Here is an 18,426-nt window from a genome sequence, read left to right as displayed (position 1 = left end):
CGCTGGTCGGGGTCATCAGCCTTATCAGTCGGGTCCGCCTAACCCGTCAGTCGGAGACTTCCAGCGACCACCGTCCAAGTCCTGCGTCATGGGGCGATCGACTTGTCTTGTCCATGTGCGTTACGCCCCGTCAATTGGAGGTCGTGGGGGCGTCGATAGGTACGGTACGGCTATCACGGCCCATCCCTGGCGTCTCGCCCGGTCACTCCGTCATGACGAGGCGTGCCGGCCGTATCATGATGACGTCGCGTCCCGTCCCCTCGTAAGGACGGGCAGGTAGAATAGTGGCGTCCTGCTACCACCATAGATGTAACCCCGTGGAGGGAGTGGTTGCCCGTGTTTGACCCCGAGTCTCATCCTTATCCTCCGCACCTACTCCTGGGGCCCGCTGGTAAGTCGGGCCTGGCCTCCCGACCGACCTGCCGGTCGGGGAGGCAGACACGTGTAAGGCAAAGCCCAGTCAGGGTGCCCGATCAGAGTCTTGGTACGGACCCGGCCTCTGACCGCTCCCACAGTTGGGGACATGGGCCTTGGTCATCCCAACCGGATTGTCAGTCGGGGTTGTGGGCCGACGCGGCCCAGATGAAGTATTCGCTTCATGTAAATGGGCGCTTGTTCTAGGCGGGGCCTTGGACTGGTCAACAAGAAGTGGGCCCGCTGGGACTCCCGGGTCCCTGGACCTATCAGAGGCCCCCGAGCGGCTTTACGATTTGTTTAATCATGAAGGCGCTATTTCACGCTGCGTTGTACCTTCGCCCAGGGCGAGGGGTCGCATCACTCTGTCTCCTCCATAGAGAGACGCAGCTTTCGAGGGATGCCCCTTGTGACCGCGAGTCAACTGGGGTTGCCCCAGTTAGTCTGCATAATAAGTGCGCCGCAGCTGCGCCAGCGGCGTGTCTCTAGCGCGGAATATCGAGGGCTGCATGACCCGTCACGTCGGCCCACTGCGGTGGTGCTCCCCCCTGCTCCTCTTGTGAAGGTTTTCCTTCTTTTGAGGTGGAGCCGTGCGGCACGCGGTGAAGCCGGCTCGCCGGATAGGAGGGCACCTGAGCGGCTATAAACAAAGGCCTCTAGTGCCTTGTTTTGAACTCACCCCCAACCTGAGTCGTGACCGACCGAGGGGGAGGCATTGGCTCTTGGCGGAGGATGTGTCAGTGCTTCCGCCGGCCGGATACGGGTACGGGGAGGAACTCCTCGACCCTTCCTAGCACGGCACGTGCCCGCGGGTACTGCCTAGGCCCCGAGTGGGTTCGGCTTCCCCATGTGCGTCAGCCTCAGCTCACATCGTCGGAAGGCTCTTTCTTCCAATGCGGCTGAGGCTAGGAAAGAGCTCCTCGCTGTCGTCTGAGACGGTGAGGGAGTTCGGCCAGCGGCAGTGGCAGAAGGACTGCTTGCCGTCATCCCCTGCCGAGCCGTCCTTGAGGGAGGGGATGCAAGAAGAAGGCTTGCAAGAAAGATGTTCCTGCCAAGCTTCCTGCACTTGTAGCGGCCCTCCTCGAGGCTCCAGCGTTACCATCCTTGCGGTGGTAACGGGTTTTTGTACTTTGTAGCAGCCATGGGCCGGCTGTACTTTGTAACACTTAGTTGCCAGGAATAAGATGCATTTATTCTGGAGTGTTTTGTATCTGCTGCTCCCGACCGGGAGTACGGTCGGGGGTTGGCATTTTGCCGTTCTTCCCGAGTGGAAAGCGTGGTACCCCGACCCGCAGCAGTCCTTGTCATGAAGAAGGGCGGTCGGGTCGGTGATGTCACAAGCGTGCACGCATAGAAGTGGCCTTGTCTGCGGTCTCTGCGACCGGAGGGGTTGAGTCGGCGTCACTTGCCTCGATGGCCCGAGTGACGTGCTCGGTAAGCTCCTAACGGGTGTGCCCGAACAAAATTTTGGGCATCCGAGTGGAATCCGGATCCGTCATTCATGACGAGGTCGGCATAGCCCGCAGGTGGCATTCCGCTGCTCCATGACCTGCCTCCCGGTAGATGCCCGAGTCGTCCGACCGACTCAGGTGGCCCATTGGCCTCTCCTCGATGGAGATTCTATGGGCATGGCTCGAGGTCCGGATCAGATGAGAAGGTCGAGATGACCCGAATCGCTGCCTGAGCAGGTCGAGCGAGGGCTGTTGGGGCTCATCTATGTTTTCTCCCCTGGCTCTGTACGACACGAAGTGGCCTCGAGCCCTCCGCAGACCGGCTTTAGAAACTCGATCAGTCGGATTCCCGAGTCAGGATCCAATGGCGTGCTCTTAGGGTTTTTGAGTATTTTGAAAATTGAGCAATTAAATGAATGCATCGAATGGGGATGCGGCCCACTGAGGCTTACCCGGGGAGTTCGAGTACCAATCCAGTTTTCTTGGGGGCGACCACGCCACGTCATGGAAGATGATGGGCCGCCTGGTCCACCATGATTCCCGAGATCGGTGGACTGCAAACGCGCCTGCCGCCTTTTCCTGTCATAATTTAATTCGAACAGAAGGGGAGACGGTTCGTACCTTTTCCTCTTCCTGCTGAGATCGAAGGGTCGTGCGCCGTGTGGTGCTAGGGTCCCTTTATAAAGCTCCACCATCCCGGCCAAACGTTCTCACCGGCGAGAGCTTGTTTTTCCATTCAGAAGAAAGAGAGAGATTCTCCTGTCTTCCTTGCCCCTTAGCGAGATGGTGGGAGAGAAACACCCGGCGGATGAGGGCTCCAATGCTCCGCCTCAGGGGCCGCTGCCCCTTCGGGAGATCCTGCGCCGTCAGGGGTAAGCATTGCTCACCCTATCGTTGTACACCTCCAAGACTACATCGCTACGCGAGGATCGGTTGGGGGCCCTTCTGTGTCGGTGTCGTCGGGGTCATCCTCCTCATCTGAGTCAGATGCAAGCCGGCGCAGGGAGATGCGGGACCTTGACCGTGAGGCGTCCGAGGCCAAGGGCCAGTATTCAGACGCGACACGCGAGGTGGGCAGGCTGGAGGCTAACCTTGCCGTTGTTCAGGCCACTCTTCGTGCCTCAGAGAAGGAGACGGCCCTGGCCCGAGCCGAGACTACGGACATCCACGCCTCGGCAGTAGGTACATCCCTTACGCCAAGGGCTTCCGTTTGTTTTTCTTCCATTTCTGTTTCGGAGGCGGTCATAGGGTGCTGAACCCCCCGTGTCTCAGGTTTAGAGGAGGAGGTGACCGCCTCCTGCCTTGAGGTTGACGAGTTGCACCACCACCTGAATGACTTGGAGGATCGCCACGAGGCCCTGAGTCGTGCGGCGCTCGACGCGGTGAGGGCGGTGAGGCCGAAGGGGCACCTGTTTCCTGACCGTCTCCGGTCCCTGCCGCTCCAGGTCAAGGGCGCCGTGGCACAAGGCGTCCGCCAGGGGGCTACCAGCACCCTAGCCTCGATGCAGGTTCGGTCCGGCTGGGATCTAGGCCGACTAGAGCCTGGGTTCCCTACGGAGACCGGCCATTAGGAGCGAAGGGCGCTCGTCAACGTGTTTGCAGGGGCCGCTGCCGTCATCGCCGCGGAGATCGATGTCTACGCCATCGTCACAAGGGGCGCCGACCTGGTCCAAGACAGTGTCTAGGGGGCCCTTGCGGTTGATGTAGCGGAGGTCGCAAGAACCTCGAGCCCTTCCCTTTTTTTTGCTTGGAATAATGTGTGCGAGGGACTTACCCTCGAGTGGACAACTAAATTAATCATTTTTCGTTTTAATGATGTTTGAGGGGCTCGTCCCACCTGTTGTTAGATGTCGATAGGGTGCGTGGCCCAAGGATACTCACTTGGGAAGTCAGAGCGTCGCCCCGCTTTTCGCGCCCACGCCATGGTCGTGGTGGTCCCCCGCACCGTGCGCCGTGGCCCATCGGTTGGGCTTCCGCGAGGTGCCTCCCTTTAAAGATGGAGGACCGGGGGTCATCATCTTCCTTATCTTTCCCCTGTCTTGTTCCAATCGCCGCTGCCAGCTTTCTTCTCCCCCGCCTTCCAATTGCCATTGCCCCTCCCCTTCTCTACCCCCGTCGTGCCTGAGGAGGAAGAAAGAGAGAGAGAGGAGAGAAAAGAGAGAAGCCGTTCCGCCTCCTCTTCCCCAATCATGATGTCGTACTGGAGGCCGTCAACCGTGGAGGATTCACAGCTTGAGGATCTCGCGACAAAAGGATTGCTGCCGATGAAGGCGGTGGCGCACTAGTGGGCTTCCCCGATGTAGCATAAGGAGCCGCACCTTGATCCCGACGAGATCATGAGCTTTCTCACGTTCCACGAGTGCGGCCTCGGGTACCCGGCGCACCCGTTCTTGCTCAGCCTGCTGAATGAGTGGGAGGAGGAGCTGCAGCACCTCAACCCGAATGGGGTGCCGCACATCTCAGGCTTCATCACGCTTTGCGAGGGCTTCCTCGGGATAGATACGCATGCGGGTCAATTCCTAGCCTTCTTCCACGGTCGGAGCCTAACGGTGAATGGGGAACTTCTGCCCACACCGGTCACGGGCTTCGGGCTGCAAAAGAGGTCTTGCTCGGTGGGGGATTACCCAGCGTACACCCCCGCGGACTCGAACCGGGGGTGGCACAAGGAATGGTTCTACATCAGGGACTCGGTGAGGACGCCGTTCCGGGCGTTCACAGGGGCGCGTCCAGTGAAGCAGAATTGCTGGACATTAGGGCCCCTGACTCCAGAGAAGGACGCGTGGCGTTGCTCGAGGGGGCGCTGTGCAAGCGCATCACGGAGGAGGGACTCGACGGGGTGCGGCTCTTTAGCACCATCCTAGAGCGTCGTGTTGTTACTTTAGGCGTGAGGATGATCAGGATGTGGGAATACACCGGCCCCGCGGATCCCGACTGAGTGTCACCGGAGGAGCTGCTTGATGACGAGGTATGGTCTTGGGTGGATTTGGTCCTTAAGGTGGGTAATCAGTAGACCATTGGAAGTCCGAATGCCTTCGACAAAGGGCACCCGCCAAATCTGCTGAGTTTTTCCCCCTCTGCTTCTTCTTGTTGGTTTTCCTGCGCCCGATTGGCTCCTAACTCCTTCTCCATTTTCCAGGGACTCGGTCGTCCTCAATCCCGCCCTAATTTGCCTAAGAGGGCAGTGGGCGCAGCTAAGTAGGCTGCTTAGGTGGAGGCTTCCCTAGCTAGGAAAAAGATGATAGCCAAGAAGGCCAAGAGGAGGCAGACGAAGGAGATAGAGATTGCGCGTCGGGTCCGGATGGGAGAGGATCATGACACCATCCAAGAAGAATACGAGTCAGAGCCCTCTACCGGCTCCGATGACAGCGATCGCTCTGAGGAAGAAGAGTCGAAGTAGGGGGACGCCAACTCGTTCGTGGTGAAGCCTCGCAGCACCGCGTTGTCATGGATCCCAGAGGGGTCCGGGACGTCCACTAGCGCTCTGGAGGCGAGGAAACGCGTCGCGGAGGACGACGCGGCACCGACGGAGGAGGCGAAGCAGGCCCAAGTGGAAAAGCACTCGGGGACGCCACAGATGCTGTCTCCCTTGGAGCGGCGCGAGGATGAGTAGGGGCAACGCACTGGTCCGGAGGCGCGCTTAACGACGCCGGGCGTGACCGACCTGCCCCGCAACCTGCAAGACGCCATGCCTCGGGAGTTGGCAGGATTGGCCCTGGGCTTGGGTCATGCGATGGGGGATGGTTTGCAGTCCCCACCAGGCGTCCGGCGGTTTGGGAGGTTTGGACCTCCTCCAATTGGACGGGCGTCGAGGTAAGAGGACTACTTTGGTCGTTTTGGCTCTTGTTTCAGGTTGTTTTTTGTTTATCCCGCTTTTCTTTGCAGCGACTTGGTGATGATCACCCTTGGGGCTAATGTCGAGCATATACCGTGGAGACCCAGCTTGGTGTGGTTCAACTCCGGCCCAAGGAGGGGGTCACGGACTAATTTCCATGGGCAGGCCGCCGGTGATGGAAGTGATCCCCCTGCAGTCCAGTGCGGAGGTGACCATGGTGGCGCCTCCCCCGACAGGCGCAGGAAAGGAGGATGAGATCGTGGCCCCCCGGGTCCCCGGGCAGAGGAGTGCACGGTTCGCCCACGTGGTCCGAGTTGGAGGAGGACAAAGGGGCTACATCGGCGTCCGCGAACGTGGTCACTGAGACCGGGGGCGAGGAGGCTTAGACTCAAGCGAACAAGTGTCACGCCCAAGCGGGTGGTCCCCAGCACAGCAGGCAGCGCTGGGGGAAGTCAGGAGCGGGCAATGGTCCCTGTCTCCAGTCCGGTCGGGGAGTGGGTGTGGCCCGACCCTAGCAACTCGGGCGAGGCTCAATTCGTCCTACGCGACAAGCGGGAGGTGAAGCTTTGGGATCTTCTCGAGTGAAGCGGGAAGTCGACCTGTGGTGAGCTTACCGCCGTGGAGTCGTGTGGCAGAACCAACCTGAATTATACCGGCTCAAGTACGAGAGTCCAATCCTGAGGGCTCCAACGTGCTTCAAACGGTATAATCCCTTGGCCTGTCGGGTAACGTCCCGATAAACCACCGATACACAGGATCAAATAAGGTTACCTCACACGAAGGTGAGTCCAGAGATACAATCACCATCACATTTTACATCACAGAGAGTTACATTACAAGGGTTTCCAAAAGAGGTACGAAGATTTAAATTCAGAGAAAAGATTACAAATTGTAAAAACTATGGTTTTTAGCAGCGGAAAATATACGCGATGATTACAACACGTCGTTAATACGGATGTCATGCTAAGCCCGGGCACGACATCACTCGTCATCACCAGTGCTGGCCGGGGACGGATCCCATTCCACGGACCAACCTTCTGAAAGAGCACAGGACCAGGGCAAGGGAAAAGTAGGGTCTTCGAGACATAACCTGCAAAACGTATAACTAGCAAGGCTGAGTATACTAATACTCAGCAAGGCTTACCCGGGATTGGGTATACTTAGCCCATAACTAGACTTATGAGAGCTTATAATGGTTCTGGGTTTAGTTTCAGCTGAAAAGCAACAAAGAGTAGATCCTTAACTTCAAATTTTAGCTTTCAGATTCTAGTTAATTATCCATTCTAGGTAAGCACCTATAACTACTCAAGCAAGGTAGAGCTCTTTATTTCAACCATCAGTATTACTCATCATTTAGTTGCTCTTGTTACTCTGTATGATAAAGGGATTAAGCAGTCTCAATCTTCGTGAGAGGCGGACGATTCTGAATCGAATTTAACCTTGCAAGGTAAACCTAACTCACACGCTTGGAACACCACAGGGTCGTTCCGAAGCAACCGTTTGCCTTTCATTCCGACTCGTGGATCAGAGCCACCACAAGCGACTGCAGGAACATACGCACACCCAATGTGTGCAGGACATACGTCTGTAGCGCGACTACAAAACCCGTATTCCTGGTTGCCCTTGCAACACGTATTTCCTCAGTCGAACATGAGTAACCAAAAGAAGCAAATCGAGTGGTGGGAGGTATGTCCACTTCTCGGGCCGATTGGCTACTAGGCTTACCGCTTACCATATTTCGCGGCATGTGGTTAGTACTTTCAAATGCTTAACCACCGCTAACACACCCCGCGGCCTTATCCAATTTAACAACACAGACGGGGTATCACCTCAACCATGATACCTCACATAACTCCCGTTCGGCATCCTTATAGTGATAACAGGAATGTAATCATTACAACTCCTATATCGCGCGAGTGACAGGAAATCACCCGACTTCTACCGGCCCTATTAGCATAGCAGCTAGTCGGACTCAAGTACTAGTATCCATCACATTGGTTCCTAGGAGAATGCAACTAGGGTTTCAAGCAATTATTAAGAACTTAATGCATAGAATACATAAATAGATATAGGTTGCAGTATAATTAAAATAGTGGGTTATGTCCGGGGCTTGCCTTTACTGGCGGGGCTGGGGTTAGTCAAGTTAATAACGTCCGAACTTTGGTTCGGGCCTTCAGAGAAATCCTTGACGAAGTCCTTAGGGTCTTCAGAACAACCTTCTTCTTGTTCCGGGATTAACTGGTAATTTCCGTCGGCGGGAGAGATCGAGTCTACATGATATGCAAGATGGAGTTCAATGGATGCATACACTTTCATTTCAATTCACGATAAAGTTGCAATTCAAATAAAAGAACATTACATTTCGACAAACAACCTAACTACCCTGTACTGGGCAGTCGTTTATCGGGTATCAACCAAAGTAACTAGTTACGTTAAGCAACAAGGTGGGTTACCCTAAACATTTATTCTAACTTCATTGGGTAGCATGTTCGGTTATCTAATTGGTTGGTGTAAAGGTCTTGGCCGTAACCGATGAGGATGCATCAGGTTTAGCCGATTGACGTGCTTTGGTCATGTCTAACAGAGGCGTGTCTTAACTGAGATGTGCTTAAGTATTATCCTAAGTAACTAGGTGTGGTTGCATCGGCTGGATTACGTCAACACAATAATTGAGTGCCGTACAGCCGATAGGGTTAGCTAAGTTAGACTTATTTCAAGAATTAGGTGTAACAGAACACTAATATTAAACTAGGTTGGTGAGACCACAAGTGCGAAACTAGTCTAACGAGAATGTGGCCGATAGGTGTATAGTTGATGGGTTGTACGTGACTGACTTCTTAGCCGACAAATCGGCAGGTGGAAGTGTGCCGGTAAAGATTGGAAAACTAAGAATTGATCGGACACAATTGACCTATATGAAAAACAACTAAAATCAGCTTGGATTAGCCGAAAGCAAGAATCTTAAGATCTAGTGTGAAACTCAGATAAATCGGCTGTTTAACAAAGGTTCACACATAGCCGATTCACATTTTAATCTGACAGAGTACCTAGCCGATAGGTATGTAGTCGTTAAGTGTATCCTAAAGTATGTGATCGATAAAGGCCGGGGTGTGCTGATTTTACAGAAAAGGTCCTAGCAAGATTAAAATCTACAAACAAATATTTCATCAACTACAACACAAAGGCACTTAAATTCCATAGCTAAAGAGCAGGAAAAGACTTGAAAATTTTTACACAAGGCTAAACAAGAAGGACACAAGCTATATTTCAAAGATTAGCTGCAATCCAATAGGTTAACACTTAAGAACTTATGGTACAAAAAGGGAACCTAAACTCTGAATCATTTACATTCATTTCATGATTATAGCATTGATTTAATTGAAAACAGGAATTAAAATATTTCAAGTTTAAATTAAATTCAAAATTGAATGTGAACCTTAAATAATAATTAGAGTTATAAAGTTTTGAAAACTTAAACACAGCTTATTGTGTATTTAAAAGATTTTGATTAAAAGATCTAATTAGATAAACTTCACTGAAAAGATTTAGTTAATTGTATTATAAATAAGCTAAACTAATCCAAGATAAATATTAAAACATAAATTGGAGTTAAATTCAGATTTAAATTTGAATTTTAAACTTTTTGAGTAAAGAATGTTATAAGATTTTGAATATTTAAAAATAGATTACTTCATAATTCATGATTAAGAGATCAAATTGATTAAAGTTTAAAAGGTATGCTTAACAAATTTTTGCTCAGAATAGTTTGAAATGGTTATCTTAAAAGAAATTAAATTATATCATGAATTTAGATTTGAAGATTTTATATCACTTTATATGTCCTATAGAAATTTGTATATTAAAGATCATGATCACAAAGTTAACCTTATAGGGTAAAAATTGGAATTACGGATAAGATATTACATTTTCATGTCTTAAATTCAATATAGATTCAAAACTATTTGGTTTCAAATCAAACTTACTTAATAAAAGTTATAGAGTTCAAAACCTAGTTTCAAACAAAACTGGTTTTGTAATTTTTGGAATTTCCTACAATTCTCTATTGAATTTACAAGCCAAAAATATCACTCACATGAAATAATAATCATCCATTCACTTCTATTTTAAATACAGCACAAACTATCCATTTTCACAGCATGGTTCTAAAACAAAAGTGATAGAATTTGAAGTGAAGATTCAAGTACAGCTGGTTTCATATTTTTTTGAATTTTTTACGATTTTCTATGAGTTTTCAAAGTTCAGCACATTAGAAAGGTTGAAAACTTTTATTTGGACCCTTGGAAAGATTTGGGACTTTACAAATGGGTCCTTCTGCCATGGATGGCCGCAGCAAGCTCTGTTCCACTCCTAAATCCGGCGATGGGTTGGTCGATTAGCAAGAGGAAGGGGGTGGGAAGGAAGAGGACACCGAGACGTACTCGTTTGAAGACTTGGCCGGGCTTGGGGAGGCCGGGAAGTAGGTCGCCGGCGGGAGGCAGTAGGGCGGCGGCGGGGGCGGCACTGGGAGCAGAGCTCCGGCGAGGGGGAGGCGCCAGGGAGTGGGGGGTTAGCTTCAGGAGGTCTCAGGGCTGCTATTTATAGAGAAGAGAAGATGAGGGAGGGCGCAGGGCCGAGAACCACGGCGGCGTGGGGGGGGGGCAGTACTGGCGGCGCACTGCACGGGCAGGCGACGGCAGGGGCGTGGCGGCACGGGAATGGGCGAGGGAACCAGAGGATAAGGGCGGGGAAGGGATGAGGCGGCGCCTGAGGTGGAGAGGGAGGCGGGGGGGGGGGGGCTGCACTGACGCCGGAGTTAAGGAAAAACTGGCGGCGGCGGCAGTGGAGCAGAGGAACAGAGGAGGCGTCCAGAGGAGGAAGAGGAATAGGAGAGCGCCAAGGACCTGTTTGTGATTTGCAAAAACTTCAAGGGTCTGAAAGTAAAACCAAAATTACCCACTGTTACAGGGTTCAAATGAAGAAATGTCCAAAATGAAAGTTGTACAACTTTTCAAGCTCTACAACTTTGCTTTAGGGTTTGAACTCCAAAACTCAAAGTATGCATCTTTATTTTGAAACTTTGGACTAACTTTAAATTTCATAAAGATTTGTCCTTGTTACATATTTTACATACAACTTAGGCCTAATTGCAAGTTTTTAAAGCTATCATGATTACTTGCATTCTTATAATTTGGCCCCTAGTAACTTTTGAAAATTACTTTTGTAAATCAAATATTTGCGTAAAAGGACTTATTCTTTTATAAAATTACATAAATACCCTTGTTTTTACCACTTTACCCAAAATTTTTACATAATTCAACATACACATTTCCAATAAAACTTTTGGATAAATAAATATATATTTTTACAAGGGTTAAAACAAGGAAAACATGTTTACAAAACCACTTTCACTTATTTTGAAATTACCCTAATCCAAATACATTTTGCAAAAACAACCCTAGATTTTTCTGTAATTACAAAAATACCCTTTTAACTTGTACTTTTAAATTTTCAAAAACTTCACATAAACACTCATAAACTTTATACAAACAAACACATATTTCACACTAACAAAATATATGCCTAGCATTACAAATACATGAACTGTCACAAGTCGGGCCTAGAGGAAGCCGTTCATAGGGTCAAGGTCGCTCGGCGGACCATGTCCGACGAATTGCTGAACATTGCTCGGGTAAGTCTTAACGGCCCCTTCCTGGTTTTTGGTAGGTAGCCTAACTTGGCATTACTGACTTCTTGTTTTGAAGAACTTGGAGAGGATTTCATTGGATAAGTCCCGGTTCCTCCGCGAGGAGCACGCTTGGCTTGGCAAGGAGGCGGTGGTGCAGCGACGGGTCATGGAGCTGACCCAAGAATTAGAGGCTGCTCGGGCATCGGTGCTCCACGAGTGTGGCCGCGTGACTGCTGCCAAGCAGGAACTTGCCACGACCTGGTCAGCTCTAGGCGCGGAGCAGGCGGTGCTGGGAGCATAGCGGATGGCCCGAGCTTTTGTTGAAGGGCAGGCTCAGTCCAGGGGAAAGCGTATCGCTGAGTTGGAGGTGATTCTGTCCCTCAAGGAAGAGGGGCTCAAGATTACGGAGACGGCCGCAACCGGTAAGTGGTTCCTTCCCATATCCCTTTGGTTCTGTTTTGCGTTATGTGGCCTCTGACCTTTGCTTTGTTCATGTTCAGAGCTAGGAACAATCTCCTGAAGAGCGCACTGCAAAGGTAGGAAGACACTTGTCGTGCCAGCGAATTTGAACTAGCCTGTGTTAAAGGATCGTTGGCACGGAACGCGTAGGCGCTGGCGGATTCTTTTGAGAGGAACAAGGTCCTCGAAGAAGAGCTCAGTTAGCTTTGAGGTGCAGCGCGATTAGTGATCACGGAGGTGCTCAGGCCTCGTCCAGGGTCGAGCGCACTTGTCACAGACCTCTTGCTGATCCTAGAGGTGGTGGCGGGGCTCATCTCCGATGGAGTCTTCCACGGCGCCTCAAGGGTGTTGACGTTGCTGGCGTCACACAAACCGCCCCTGGACTTTGGGGCAGTCAGGAGGGGCTGCACCGCCAGGTGGTCCGCCGATCAGCTCTGTGAACTGGGACAAAGCCTGGAGCCAGTCGCTGCGGCCATTGCCAAGATGACAGCCGGGAGTGGGTGAAGAAGGCTCGACGCGTGGAGAGGGGAGCGACTCGGGGTGAAGGCGGCGTCCAATCTATAGAAGCCGAGTCGAAGGCTGCCCCAGCTGAGCCAACACTCAATCAGGAAAATCCTCAAGTCGACCCTGCAACGCGGATCCTCATGCCCACATCGTCGCCAATGAGGACAAGGTGTCGTAGTAGAGAATTTTACGATTAGCTTTTGTTTTTAGAAGCTTAGCGCGGGAGGCTCAGAGGAGCCCCATAACATCATTAAGTGTTTGCAATTACTTTGGCTAATGTTTGTTTTTAACGATGTTTGGGAAACATGTCCTGCCTGTATTCCTTTGTTTCCTAAAATGATTTTTTTCCTTCACACTTTTTCTTTTGAACCTACTTGCTACCGTAGGCTGCAGCATGTAGCCTAGGGCTGGCCCAAGTGGCGTCAGCTGCTAGTTCGCCGTAGGTTGTGACGAGGGCACGGTAGGTTAGGTGGCCCAACATAAATCACTTAGGAAGCGCTGGGGGGACAGGCCGCCCTTTCATTCGGGCAAAAACAGATTTCCTTTCTGTTTATGAGTTTTATAAGGAAAGAGGGGTAACGTTGCGCGTGGCGGTGTACCCCCATGGGGCCCCCCGAGCGACCCGGGTCGACAGTGCTCGGGCCGGGGTGTTGTAGGAGTCGTCGTGTGGACAAAAGCGTATGGAAGGACTGAATTTAGGGGAAGAAACGATATAACTTCTCAATGTTCCAAGTGTTGGTGAGGATGTTGCCGTCGCTGTCCTTCAGTCGGTAGGTTCCTGGCCGGACCACCTCCGCAATCGTGTACGGTCCTTCATAGGGCAGAGTGAGCTTATGCTTGTCCTTGGTCAATTGCGCTCTCCTCATCACAAAGTCACCAACTTCGAGGGTTCTTTCCCGGATCTTCCTATCGTGGTACCTGCGAAGGGCCTGCTAGTACTTCACCAAGTGGACCAGGGTCGTCTCCCGAGCCTCATCCAACAAGTTGACCATGTCCTGCTGAGCCTCTATGGCTCGGTTGGGGTCAAAGGCCTTGACCCTTGGGGCGCCATGGCCCAAGTGGGTGGGTAGCACGGCTTTCATCCCGTAAGTTAGGAAGAACGAGGTGAATCCTTTGGACCAATTGGGAGTTGTCTTCAGGATCCAAAGGACGCCTGGGAGTTCCTGGACCCACCGGCCAGCAAACTTGATGAGCTGGTCGAAGATGCGAGGCATGAGTCCCTGGAGGACCATGCCATTCACCCTTTGCACCTGCCCGTTGGTGTAAGAGTGTCCGACTGATGCCCAGTCGATCTTGATCCCATTGCCCGTGATGATGATGTTGGGCACACCAAAACGGTAGCTGATGTCAAGAAAAAACTTGACAGCTTCTTGGGAGCTGGGCTCGACGATCGGTTTTGCCTCAATCCCTCTGGTGAACTTGTCCACCATGACGAGCAGGCGGGTGAAGCCGCCAGGAGCCTTCAGGAGAGGCCCGACCATGTCGAGGCTCCAAACCGCGAACGGCCATGTGAGGGGGATGGTCTAAAGTGCCTGCGCTGGCAGGTGGGTCTGCCGGGCTTAGAATTGGCACCCCTTGCATGTGCGGGCGACTTCTTCTGCGTTGCGTATTGCAGTCGGCCAGTAAAAACCCTAACGAAAGGCCTTGCCGACCAGCGATCGTGGGGTTGCATGGTGCCCACAAATGCCAGCGTGGATCTCCAAGAAGAGTTCCTTGCCTTATTTGGTCGGGATGCATTTCATGAGCATCCCTACAGGAGATGGGCTTCGCTTGTATAGCTCACTGATGATGGCGATGAATGTCTTGGTGCGCCAGGCGATCCTTCGCGCCTCGGTTCTATCGGGTGGGAGGACCTCGTCGAGGAGGTAGGCCAACAGAGGCGGCCTCCAGTCGGGGTTGGTTACTGTTGCGTCAGCCGTGGAAGTTGCGGCCTCCATCACAAGGTAGTTGGGGCCCCCGAGGGCTCTGGATGCGGGTCTGGATTAACGCGGATTGAAGGTGCGTGGAGGTCATTGACGAAAACCCCACTGGGAGGGGGGTCCCGCTGGGCTGCCATCTTAAAGAGTGCATCAGCATCATTGTTGTCCTTCTGTGGGACATGATGCAACTCGATTCCTCGGAACTTGTCCTCCAGTTTGCACACCTCTAGGTAGTACGTGTTCATGAGGGAGCTTTCGCAGTTGAACTCCTTCATGACTTGGTCCACTACCAGCTTAGAGTCGCCGTAGACGTAGAGCCAAGTGGCCCCGAGCTCAATAGCAATGCGGAGGCCATTGATGAGGCCCTCTTATTCGGCGACGTTGTTCGAAGCTGAGAAGTGGAGACGGATAGCATAGCCAAGCCTGTTCCCCTCGAGCGAGATCAGCACCACGCCGGCCCCCACGCCAGGTCCCATGACTAACCTGTCGAGGTATAAGGTCCAGTACTCATGGGTCATGTTCGGAGTCGGGGTTTGGACCTCGGTCCACTCGGCGATGAAGTCGGCCAGGGCCTGCGACTTGATGGCCATGCGGGGGGTGTACTTGATATCATAGCCCATGAGCTCGAGCGCCCATTTGGAGATGTGTCCCGTAGCGTCGCGGCTATGGACGACCTTGCCAAGTGGGAACAAGGTGACAACAGTGACCTTGTGATCGGTGAAATAGTGCTGCAGCTTCTTAGTTCCCATAAGCATAGCGTATAAGAGCTTCTGCACCTGCGTGTAGCGGGCTTTGGTCTCAATGAGTACTTCATTGACGAAGTACACTGATTGTTGGACCTCTAGCACGTGGCCTGGCTCCTCCCTTTGGACCAGAAGAGCGGCGCTGACCACGTGGGTGGTCGCCGCAAGGTAGAGTAGGAGGGGTTCCTATCACTGGGGAGCGACGAGGACCGAAGCCAAGGTTAGTAATATCCTGAGGTTGTCCAAAGCCTGCTGGACCTTTTCCATCTAGATGAACATGTCTGATTTCTTGAGGAGTTTGTATAGGGGCATCCCCGCTCGCCTAGTCGGGAGATGAACTGACTCAAGGCGGCCAAACAGCCGATGAGCCACTGCACGCCTTTCACGTTGCGGATGGGGCCCATCCGGATGATGGCCGTGATCTTTTCGGGGTTGGCTTCGATGCCGCGCTCGGACACTATGTATCCGAGTAGCTTCCCCTTAGAACCCCGAAAGTGCATTTTTCAGGATTCGATTTGATGCTAAACCTTTGAAGGTTAGCGAACGTGGCATCTAGCGTGGTGATCAGATCTCCTGTGCGAGGCACTTTCACCACTATGTCATCCACGTAGACGGCGACCGTGGGCTTCGACGGCTCGAGCTGGTCGGGCTGCCCAAGCAGGTCGATCTGATCAGCAAAGCACTTTTGCATGCAACGCTGGTAGGTGGCGCCGGCGTTTTTCAAGCCAAACGACATGGTGAGGTAGCAGTATGTGCCGAACGGGGTGATGAAAGTGGTCGCAAGCTGGTCGGACTCTTTCATCGCAATCTGGTGATAGCCCGAGTAGGCATCCAGGCATCCAGGAAAGAGAGGATTTCGCATCCCGACATGAAGTCGACTATTTGGTCTATACGTGGCAAAGGAAAAGGATCCTTAGGACATGCCTTGTCAAGGCCAATATAGTCAACACACATTCTCCATTTCTCATTCTTCTTTTTTTACAAGGATGGGATTGGCAAGCCAGCCGGAGTGGTACACTTCCTTGATGAAATCGGCTGCTAGGAGCTTGGCAATCTCCTCGCCAATGGCCCTACGCCTCTCGTCATCGAAGCAGCGCAGACATTGGTGCACGGGTTTGGAACCCGGCTTGATGTGAAGCTCGTGCTTGGCGACCTCCCTCGGAATGCCTGGCATGTCAAAGGGCTTCCATGCGAAGGCGTCGCAGCTGGCGCGTAGGAAGTCGAGAAGTGCACTTTCCTATTAGGCTGGAAGCTAGGCCCAGATCTGCACGGTCTTGATCGGGTCATTGGGGTCGATGCCGATCGCCATGGTGTCCTTGGTCGGGCGGAAGGGGCTGGACGAAGTTGGTTCGTTGGAGTTGGGAGCGCCTTCCGTCACCGTCCGACGAAGTTTCTGAAGCTCGACGGAGTTGGTGAGGGCGGTGGCAAGCTCGAAGTGCTCACGACCGCAGGCGTACGCCTTCTCGATGGAGCCGCTGACCGTGATGATGCCGTTTGGCCCCGGCATCTTCAGCTTGACGTAGGTGTAGTTGGGGACCGTCATGAATTTGGCGTAGCACAGACGCCCGAGGATGGTGTGATACGATCCGTCAAAATCCACTACCTCGAAGATCAGGGTCTCGGTGTGGAAGTTGCTGCAGTCACCGAACGTGTCTGGCAGCTCAATATTCCCCATAGGGTACGACCTCATGCCTAAGATGATCCTAAGGAAGGGGAAGATGGAAGTGCAGAGCTTAGATCGTGAGATGCCCATAGCATCAAAGGTCCCAACATATAAGATGTTGATGCTACTACCCCCGTCCATCAGCACCTTGGTCAGGCGCTTGTTGCCAATGATGGGGTCGACAAGGAGAGGGTAGCTCCCCGGTTAGGGAACATTAGGAGGGTGGTCACCCCGATCAAAGGTGATCGGAGTGCTCGACCAATGGAGAAACTTGGGAACAGAGCTCTTGGTGATGTATACCTCCCTGAGACGGACCTTGTGGTGGCGCTTGGTGCAGTCATCCTTAGGATCTCCAAAGATCATGAGGCAGCCGTCCGGGTCGGGAAGGTGTTCCCATCCTTGGGTGGCGCTCCCTGCTCCTTGGGCGCCTCCTTGTCGCAGTCCCCGCCCTTGCGCTTCCTGGGCTGACCCAGCATTCGCTTGAGAAGATCGGAATCCTTAAGTTTATGCTTGACAGGGTAGCCGTGGTTGGTGCATGGCTTCTCCAGGAGCTGTTCGAAATGGTTGTTGTTGCCTTGTCGCTTGCCCGCTCGGTCGGCCGCTGCGACCGCGTTGGGGTTGGGGCGACAATATCCCTCCTCTTCCTCTTCTCCAACATCGTGGAGGGGCCCTCATCCTGCTCCACCTGCTTGGCCTTTTCCATGGTCCGGGCATCGTTGAAGACCGCCCCAACAGCCTCCTCACCGGAGGCGTGGTTCGTGGCGATGTCCAGGAGCTCACGGGTGGTGCACGGCTTTCGACATCCGAGCTTGTGAATGAGGGACTTGCAGGTGGTTCCTATGAGGAACGCGCCGATGACGTCTGCGTCGAACGATGTCTCCTGCTTTCAGCTCTAGAGGTCCCAGGAGTTTCCGGGGCGCACGTACATCCCATGGAAGTTCCTGATGAAAACCTGCTTGAGCTCCACCCAACTACGAATGTTGTTGGGCGGCATGAATTCAAGCCACGCTCAAACATGCTCCCCGACGCAGATGGGGAGGTACTGGATGATGAAGTAGTCATCATCCGCCCCTCCGGCTCGGCAGGCGAGTCGGAGGTCTTCCAACCATATAGCGGGGTTCGTCTCCCCGGTGTACTTGGTGATGTTGGCGGGTGGTTGAAAGCACAGTGGGAATGGCGCTTTCTGAATGCGGCGTCTGAAGGCCCGTGGGCCTGGACCGTCCGGACTGGGGCTTAGGTCGCCGTCCCGGTCGCACGGTCGGCCACCACGCCTGGTCAACATCGCCGCAGCGGTGGGCCACTTGCCGCGAGTGGATGACGCTGATTGCGTCGTAATTGGGCCCAAGCCGGCCGCACACCGAGGGGCATTGCATGGCGGGCACCGCCTCCGCGTGGTGCAGTCGCGGCATCACGACCTGCCTAGGGTGGAAGCCCTTGCCGCTGGTGGACTGAGGGGTTTGGCTGCTGCGAGCCTGCCCCCGCGACCGAGCAGAAGACCGCGTGACGGTGGCGCGACGCGGAACTTTTCGCCTGTTGTACGGCGGCACGCTCCACAAACGTCCGGATGCTGCGGTGGAGCTCCTGCTGATGGGGGTCCACAGGCTCGGGCAGGTTGCATAAGAGCATCGCTGCGGGGGCGATGTTCTGGCTGGCCTGCGCGAACTGCGGGGCGCCGTTGGTGCCCGCGACGATGTCCTGCTAGACTTGACGGGCACGCGCCCACGCACCGGTTGCAACATTATGAGCATTCGGCTC

At 53.1% G+C, this 18,426-nt stretch overlaps 2 protein-coding genes across 2 annotated transcripts; both read right to left on the bottom strand.

Annotated features, from left to right (window-relative positions):
- Positions 1–13,278: 13,278 nt before the first annotated feature.
- On the bottom strand, positions 13,279–13,827 carry LOC112881375. Its single transcript, XM_025946030.1, has one exon. It carries the CDS (start codon positions 13,825–13,827, stop codon positions 13,279–13,281), a length of 549 nt encoding a protein of 182 aa, XP_025801815.1.
- Positions 13,828–16,260: 2,433 nt separating this feature from the next.
- On the bottom strand, positions 16,261–16,812 carry LOC112881374. The gene has a single exon (XM_025946029.1). The coding sequence runs from the start codon at positions 16,810–16,812 to the stop codon at positions 16,261–16,263; it is 552 nt and encodes a 183-aa protein (XP_025801814.1).
- Between the last annotated feature and the right edge of the window lie 1,614 nt (positions 16,813–18,426).

This window comes from Panicum hallii, chromosome 2 (genome assembly GCF_002211085.1).
Source record: "Panicum hallii strain FIL2 chromosome 2, PHallii_v3.1, whole genome shotgun sequence".
NCBI classification, from domain to species: Eukaryota; Viridiplantae; Streptophyta; class Magnoliopsida; order Poales; family Poaceae; genus Panicum; species Panicum hallii.
This window is presented reverse-complemented; position numbering and strand designations above follow the sequence as displayed.

Excerpts from the sequence above, each read along its gene's own strand:
- LOC112881375 (XM_025946030.1), bottom strand. The coding sequence starts at position 13,827 with ATGGTCGGGCCTCTCCTGAAGGCTCCTGGCGGCTTCACCCGCCTGCTC.
- LOC112881374 (XM_025946029.1), bottom strand. The coding sequence starts at position 16,812 with ATGGACGGGGGTAGTAGCATCAACATCTTATATGTTGGGACCTTTGAT.